This window comes from Trachymyrmex septentrionalis, unplaced genomic scaffold (genome assembly GCF_001594115.1).
Source record: "Trachymyrmex septentrionalis isolate Tsep2-gDNA-1 unplaced genomic scaffold, Tsep1.0 scaffold112, whole genome shotgun sequence".
In the NCBI taxonomy this organism is placed as follows: Eukaryota; Metazoa; Arthropoda; class Insecta; order Hymenoptera; family Formicidae; genus Trachymyrmex; species Trachymyrmex septentrionalis.
The window spans coordinates 251624-260613 of record NW_017304248.1 but is presented as its reverse complement, the minus strand read 5'-3'; the positions used below and the strand labels follow the sequence as shown (position 1 = coordinate 260613).

The following is an 8990-nucleotide window of genomic DNA, read 5'->3' as shown; positions in this document are numbered from 1 at the left end:
GAAAAAGGAATTCTACATTCACTATGGATAAAAGAAAATTGATATTAAGAAACAGTTTACATAAAGATATACAATCAAGTAATCAATCGTTGGAGAGAAGTGGCTCTAGCAATAAAGAAATAGATTCTTACATGACCAATATTGCAACACAGGAAAAGAGTGAATCTTTTTATGAAGGCAGATTGTCAGATAGTAGATCAACAACATTAAATATTAATTCCAAAGAAAAGAATTTATCTATTAAAGGTAAAAAAAGAAATTTTTGTGAAACTGAGAATATATCAGAAACAGATGAGTGTCCAGTTACCTCTAAGGTATTGAAGACATCCAAACAACTTAATAGTCAAGCAAATATATCTTTTAGCCAAGAGCATATTCATTTGTCAAGAAATCGTGTAACGATGGCAAATAAGACTTTGGATACTACTAATCCATCTATAGAAAAATCAATTACATCGAAAAATAGAAGTGTGAATTATTTATCAGAAGATTCAGCTTCAGATAATAATTTTGACATTTCATATAATGATCGTAATATTGCAAAGAAGAAACAGAATAAAACTGCACTTGATAGAAACACAAAGTGTATTAGTCCAGTTATTAATACCAGTCGTAATTCTCCTAGAAAAATATGTCAAGAATCATTCATTAGTAGAACATTTACAGAACCTCGTATTTCTCAGAAAAAACAAGATAAAGAATTACAACCAGCTTCAAAGTCAAATAAGCAACATCTTTCAAAAGAGCAAGTTTTTCAGGAACCATCTATTTTTTCTAATTTTTTACAAAAATGTGGTATCATATTATCAACTGACATACATACACTTAGTAAGTTTTCTTAGTATATACATCTCTTATTCTTTAATTGAAAATAAGGAAAATTTATAAATTTGTTTTACATGTTAAATTTTTTTGTACAGTTGTTCCTCCATCCATTGCCAAACGGAAGATGAGAAAAGTATTAAATTCAAAGCAATACCAAAAAAAGGATATAATTGATTCAATAGAGGAATATATTGTACGTGAAGAAAATTTTTTGAACATGTTAAATGATATGGAAATATCTGATAATAATAGTTTCAGTGTTCTAAGCAAAATAACTCTTGCAAGAATTCTGTTAGAAGTTCCAGAAATTCAAGCAGATGTATATAATATGTTTATGTGTAAACTTAATGAATCTGTTCTTTTAGTGTAAGTATTAAAATCTATATAATTTTTCTAAATCTGAATTCGAATATTTTTGACAAATTATTATAATAATCTACTCACAAATAAGTAAAAAGATTTTTTTTCGTGTATCTATTGAAATTTAAATTAATTGAAATGATTTTGATCCTTGATGAATTTGTTCATATTCGTGTGTATATGTAAAGGGTGGGCCATCTATTGGTACGTTTTTAAAAATGCGATCAAATGAGCATACATTGATATTTTTTATTAATTTTTTTTTAAATTCAAAAACGAAATTCAAAAACGTACCAATAGATGGCCCACCCTGTATCTCTGTAAAGGTTGGTACCAAATTAATACAATGTGTTAATGAGAAGTTATAAACATTCAATGATTTGTGAGCAGAACTGTTCTCATAATTTGTAAGAGGAAATCAGAAATAAATGATTTTCAGTTATTGTTCATATACACATCTTGGTCTATATATTTTATAAATTATAATAGTTTGTTGAAATTTCTTTATTCTATAGGAATATGCAAAAATTCATTGCAGACTTTCATCGAATTAATGATTGTCAAATTCTTTTGAATAATCCTTATATTAAAATTGTAATAAATAATACATTTTGAGGTATCCTATCTCTCTCTATCCTATCTATCCTAATTCTCTATTTTGATCAATTTCATGTAAACATAACTTATTATTAACAATTTTATTTATAGATTTTTGAATGGTTATAACTTTAATGAATCATTTTTGGATATAAGTTTACATGAACATTTTTTATTTACTTGATTAATACACTATAAATTTAGTTTCAACCTTTACATATATATATTTGTATATGTATATATATATATATATCCTGTATATGTACATACAGAGTGAGTCATTTAAAATGTTATAAGCTATTATTCCTGAGTATGCATCAAATCAAAGATATATTAGACAAAATTTAAAATATAATTTTGAGACAAAGATTGTGAAATCATTCTTATGAATAAATTATGAAATATATACTCTATAATTTTACACCAATAACTGCGTTAATTTTATATTTTAATTCTGTTGCTTATTATATGTCTTGTGGATTATAAAATTGAGAAAGGGCACTCACATTTTAATAAATACATATTGTATGTATTTTTATGTAGAGATAATCTAGATGAGGTACCTTGGGCTGTATTATTATTACAACAATTTCGCTTTTTGGATACTATAACTGATATTGATATACTAACTACAAACATACAACAGCTATTAGAAACATGTCCATCATGGTTTCAATGTGAACTTATTTTATTCCTGCCTGATATTTTGTCAGATGCTCAGCATCAGATTATCGTTGAAGTTTTAACGAAAATGTTGGAAGAAAATTGCGAGTTGATAAATGTAATTTTGAATTGTATTGCCAGTTTTAATCTTGGCAAGGAGTATTTGGAAGAATATCAAATAAAAATATTACATTTGTTAAAAACAAATATAAAACTAGAACTTATACCAATTGTTATCAGGTATATTTAATTTCAAATTTATTACTTGTGCTTTTAATATTTAATTATGATAATATAATATCTTTTTTTAATTGTCTTGCAGATTTCTTTTAAACGATTATGTATGTTCTGATGTTATCAAACAAATGTTGCTTATATTGCGTAATGTAGAAATGCAGCCTCTTGCTGGCGATGACGCTGAAAACTGTTATAAAAATCAAGTACGGATGATTAAAACATTAAAGATATGTATGTTATCAACTAGAGATGTGACGGATATCGCAATAACAGTTATAAAAAATATTAATAAAAATCCAAAACCATTGGATTTAATCATTTTGATTTTAATATATTCTGGAACAATGAAGCAAAAAAATGCAGAAGCCTTATTGAAACAAAATATACGATGTGGTTTTTATAGGATAAGCCTGCTTCATACGCTTTACAATGATTATAAAGAGGTTTGTATATGTGTTGTAAAAAAATTTGTAATTTATCCTTATTTGACAAAAATTACAATTTTATATACATAAGTAGATGAGCTTGATCAGAGAGGGAAATGCAACACCGTGTGTGTGTGTGTGTGTGTGTGTATAAATTATATACGATATTGCATTGTGTATTTTATATGCATCTTTTTAGGTTGTTCGTGAATTACAAATACCAATGTTACAATTAGCGAGTAAACTATTAAAGTCTGAAGAATGTGTGTTTATTATTTTTGCAATAGAATGGTTCCGATTACAATTTCTCAGTCAAAAAGAAACATCGTTTAAGCAACGTGAGATTATAAAAAATATCATTCTTCTCATGGGTAATAATGATCAAACTGTGAAACATGCACTGACTGTACTTTGCAAAATGGCAGAGAATACAATAGAAAGAGATTGTTTAGTATCACATTGTAATCATTTGAGAATTTTATTAGAAAAAGTCAATTGTTTTGGACTAGAAGAAGTTGGCACTTTGAGTGATTTATTGCATGGATTATGTCTAACTGATAATTCCACTTCAGAGTCTTTACGAGATGACTTGTTCATATTGTTGCAAAAACAATTATCTATTGCGAAACCAGTGTAAGCTAAGTATAAAATTAATTAGAATAATATTTTTAAAGTTTTTATAATGCACATATTGGATTACACATTTCAGTACAAAATGTAAAGGTGTTATGGGAGCAGTAATGGCAATAAAACATTTAGCAGGAAAAACTGAAACATGTGATCAAGCTTTGAATTTATTTGGTACGTTTATTTTATGTAATTTAAAAAATGGTATATATATGCAGTATAAAAATTGTATATACACGTAGTATATAAATCTCAAAAATGGATTCATGATAAAGTTTAATGTTTTTTGATGAATATTTCTTTCGTAAATTGTTATAACAGAATATTTCTTTCGTAAATTGTTATAACAGTAAATATAGTAATGAACAATTTATTAACTTTTAATAGAAATATTTTGTACACGCAGATAAGGTAATGAAGAACGTAAAGAGTTGTTATAAATCGCAGTCTCTATTCTATGATCAACTAACACAAGTAATTGAACAAACTGAACATATCAATATTGTTTTCATCGAAAAGATAAACAGTTATATTGAAAACGAGTTTGTTAATACATATATGACAGATAAAGTACAAACCAGGTAAATACGTTATGCAATATTATATACTATATACACTATATAAAGTATATGTATACAGTATACGTGTACAGTGTGGACCATTTTAATTTATCCAGTCAATTTAAAGATTTCTTCAAAATCTTCAAATTTAAAACGGAAATGTTGAGACAAAGGCTGTTCAGTTAGTGGGGGAAAAAGATGCTAATCTTGGTTGATTAATCATATGATAATTGTAATGATAATGTTTAATTGTAGAATATAAAAGACAAGTCTAAATAAATATACATAATTTTTTATCAGGGAAGCTCTAGTACCTAAATTTGGACTAAATAATGCAGAAAATGAGCAATTTGCACCCCAAAATTGCGTATTAAGTTTTGGAAATAAAAGAAATGGTCCAATTGCATCAATACTATTTCGACTTCTTAAGACGTGTTGTATGAGACTTAGTGAACATGGAGATTTAGAGGATATAGATGCTCTTTTGGGATGCAAAATGTTAATGCCAGAAAATTTTGATGTACCAGAATGTACAACATTAGATCTTATTGTATGTGGTATTAATTGGTAAGTTATTTAATTAAATCTTTGTTTATGATGCAATAATATGCACATAATTTCTATGTACCTATTTTTTTAAGTTCAGCTAAGATTGTAAATAACTGCAAGGGAAATATTACAGGTTCAGAGAAATAATCTCAGGCTTTGTCACGCAAACTGATCCTTTACTGCGAGGACAAGTATTAAAACGTTTAGATACTTTGATATATTTGCAAAGCGAATTTAATATGTTGCTACCATTATGTGACATTAAATATCAACCACCACCATGTTATTTCCATTATTATCCATTACCACCATTTGTAAAAATTGAAAAGAAAATTAGTAAAAAAGGAAAGAAACCTACAAAAGAAAAGAAAATAAATACATCTGTGACGATAAAGGATGAAGAGGAGATAGATTCTACATTGTATTCCAAAAATCCAGCATATTTCAGAAAATTTGACGCAAAGGTATCAAGAATAGTTTGTAACTTATATACAAGACACTTCTATTTTTAATAAATCTCAAGTATATGTAGAAAAAATCCAAGTAACGAAAATTTTTATGGAGTTTATAAGTGATTATTGTTGTATTATCAGAAATAGAATAATAACAGTAAACTCGACACAAGTAATTACTAATTGAGATTTTACTGAAAAAGACCCAAAACAAAAAATTAAAACGTTTACATTTTCTTCATCTATTTATTCTTTAAGGCAATAAAAATTGTATGTTACTTTCATCTAGTGTTTGCTCGTATTGGCATTTTTATTACATATATATTCGATTTGCAATTAGAAAGATATCTAAGTGATCTTGAAATATATAATTTTTAAATTATTATTACGAATACTGATCATGAACATATTATGTAATGATATTTAGATAGCTTGCCTTTTGGATATTAAAATAGACGTGCAGACATCGCAATCTGAGACACAAGGCATATCCATGAAACAAGTATGTTTTATTGTAAAAGAACTTTTGGCAATATTCGAAAGTGAACCTTCTGAGAACTTTGTGAAAGATTTAATATACTTATTACCAAATATCTGTTCAAAATTGGATGATGTTGTCAGCAAATTAAGACAAGATGACGATTATAATTTTCGAAAAGGTGCAAAATTATTGTTGCGCCTCCTCACCAGTATTTTTAATTGGAAAGGATTTTCGAGTGTAACATATAATACATTGTTACGCGGTGTGTTATTTTTGTTGACTAATTGTAAAAATTAATTATCTAATTATATATAGATATATATTATTCATATTTTATTGATTTTTCAGAGGGATTACGTAATTTAGCTAAACAAGTCAATGAAGAAAATACTTCATTGCGGTCTTGTAAGGAACTTGTTGCAGAATCATATAAATATTTTGAATCGTTAACGGATATTGCTACCGAAATAGCATTAGCTGCTGCTCTTGTCAATATGTGCCAATCATTAATGAAACATTCTGAGACTTATATCCAAGAACATAAGAGTAACCATGGTAAATGTATTTGATAAATGGTATAAGTATTTGATAAATGTTGAAAATTTTGCAAATTTTTTCATTATATTATGGATTTTAGCAAAATTAGCGCATGGATTTCTTTGCTTGGAGTGGCCCGAAGACAAGCATACTGGTTCTCAATATAAATTATTTGTTATTCAATTATTAAATAACTGGATAGATAATGAACCGTCGCCATTAGATACAGTAACATCAGTTTTAGAATGGTTACCAGATGAAGTCAGTAATTTTGAAAATATTCAAAGCTCTTTAAAAAGAATACCTTCTGTGAAAAGAAATATTTTTAATTTGTTATATAAAAAACTATTTGACGGTTTAATTAAAGGTATAAATATATCGTTATTAGCGGTCAACTCGTAAGTATTATTTTATTTAAAATGTAGAAGTCAAATTCATTTAAAAAAATGTTTAACGAATTTATACTATTATTATTCTATTATTGTTTTATATAGAATTATTTTTAAGGATTTGTTAATATGAATACACATATAAGTTCTTTTAAAATTTATTGAGCAAACCTTTTGTTTTAGAGATCCAAAAAGAATAAAGATATGGCACAATATTACTTTAAATGTTCAAAAACTTGTGCAAATTTGTAAAACTTTGAAAACAAACACTATCATACAACTATTTTTGCGTTACATGCCAATGTTAATAAAACAATTTCTAAATATTGGTATGCCAATATTTGAATATAATCTGAAGTATCAAACAGACGATGTAACTAATATTTTAAAAATGATGCAAAGTAAGGAATAATTATTTTTATTGATAAGAATTATGGAATAATTCCATAAAAACATAATCTCATTTTAATAGATTATTTGACAAATTTAGAATCAATGTTTTTTTATTGTCATGGAAATGTAAACAAAAATTTATTGTTATAAAGAAATTTGCCCATCTTTATATGAATTCTGAGTTTCTTGCGGCTAGTAATGGAATTTAGCTAAAATAAAAGATTATTGCTAAAGAATCAATACATTTTTTTAAGTTGATACTATTTAGAGATATTCTTTGAAATATTAGACAAATATGTTAACAATATTTTTTTTCTCAACGTCCAGGGTGTTAGTTATAATATTACTAAAAATTTTTTGTTCATTATAAGCAAGAATTCAATCGAAGCACGTAAATCGGACACTACACAATATCTTTTCGTGACTCCAATCGTAGAAAATGATTAGTACTTTATTTCCTACTAGTTTACAATAGTTTGTTTGCGTTGCTTACATTTATTTCAAAATTATATTAAAAAATTCTTTAATCTTACCTAGAATTTTGAGAATTTGTTTACAAGATTTCAGTAAACATCCTGAGTATATACAATTTGTTATTAGTCGTAAGAGGTCTAAAATAGACATAAACATTCTGAGTATATACAATTTGTTATTAGTCGTAAGAGGCCTAAAAGTTTTTTGCTCAAATGAGTTTTGTATTTTTTTATTAAAGTTGCAAGCATCTAAAGTAGCAGATATATTTTAGTTGATTTATTGATCTAAGTCATAAACAACTTTTCGTTTTCAATCATTTTGTAGTAAAAAATTATCTGAATATTTTTGTTAAAATAATTGTTTCTAAATTTATCAAAAAATCTTTTAGTTAAGTTGAAATCTTGAATTATAAAACATTCTACAATAGAAACCCTCTTGGCTGCATTTGGACGTTTGCACGCTATAAGTTTCATTCATTTTTTTCTACATGTGTACGATAAAGATAGAATGAAATTTACAGTGCGTGAACATTCAAATCGATCACAGCTCCTATATATAATAACAGAAAATAAGTAAAAAGATTAGTTTTCTAATTTATTCATATATGTCATGTTTAGGTGGTACACGATACTTACATGCCATATGTTGCGACTGTACAGAAAAAAGGAATTTACTATTGTTTAAATATGTGCCTATAGCGAAATCTACATTAGAGAAGTTAGTTTACAGTGTGAAAGGAATGTTGGTCCTTAATGATAGTGCAGCAGCATTTTGGATGGGAAATCTTGTCAATAAAAATTTAGATGGCCAGGAAATTTTTTCGCAGGTTTTTATCGTTTTAGATTTTAATTTATTTTGTTTTGCATATTGTATTAAATAAAACAAAACATTATTAATAAAAATGAATTTATTATTTTTCTAGACATCATCAGAGGAAACTACTTTACCAGACATGAATACAAATTCGGAAGAATTAACAAATGCTTCATCTGAAATTTTGGACTCCGATTTAGACGAAAATTTAGAAGAAATAGAAAACGAAAATGATGATGATGATGACTTGTAATCGTATGAGGAAGAATATAATATTCTGTGATTTAATTACAGAAATAATATGTTATTAAAATATTGCGTTATATTATAGCATATTAAATTTTTTTTATTAAAAAGAAGCATGTTACGAAAAAGTATGTTTTTGTCATGAAAGGTAAAATCAATATTATTCATTTCTTGTAATTTTTAAAATGAGGATTCCGAGTGCTCAAAATTACATGTCAGGAGTACATAAAAAATTGAGTTCAAAGTTGAGAAAACGCATGGCGTCGCGCTGCGACAGTCATAGTCTTCTTCTTCTTGTTTCTTCTTTTTCTATTAATAGCTAAGAACCCTGTCCCAGAGCTAACGCCCCACCATCCTCTTCT

The 8990-nt window shown here is 26.7% G+C and overlaps 1 protein-coding gene across 1 annotated transcript; it reads left to right on the top strand.

Annotated features, from left to right (window-relative positions):
• LOC108752936 (Fanconi anemia group D2 protein) lies at nucleotides 1-8642 on the top strand. The gene is made up of 15 exons (XM_018494181.1): nucleotides 1-828; nucleotides 921-1191; nucleotides 2326-2685; nucleotides 2768-3125; nucleotides 3307-3740; nucleotides 3817-3908; nucleotides 4141-4315; nucleotides 4595-4861; nucleotides 4977-5307; nucleotides 5723-6038; nucleotides 6125-6331; nucleotides 6414-6711; nucleotides 6886-7103; nucleotides 8187-8395; nucleotides 8492-8642. Exons 1-15 carry the CDS (start codon nucleotides 24-26, stop codon nucleotides 8633-8635), a joined length of 4485 nt encoding a protein of 1494 aa, XP_018349683.1. The 5' UTR covers nucleotides 1-23; the 3' UTR covers nucleotides 8636-8642.
• The last annotated feature ends 348 nt before the right edge of the window (nucleotides 8643-8990 follow it).

Bases quoted from the DNA above. Each gene is read 5' to 3' on its own strand.
- LOC108752936 (XM_018494181.1), top strand. From the start codon at position 24: ATGGATAAAAGAAAATTGATATTAAGAAACAGTTTACATAAAGATATA. The intron at 829-920 runs GTAAGTTTTCTT...TTTTTTGTACAG, and splicing joins AACTGACATACATACACTTA to TTGTTCCTCCATCCATTGCC. The intron at 6,712-6,885 runs GTAAGTATTATT...CTTTTGTTTTAG, and splicing joins TCGTTATTAGCGGTCAACTC to AGATCCAAAAAGAATAAAGA.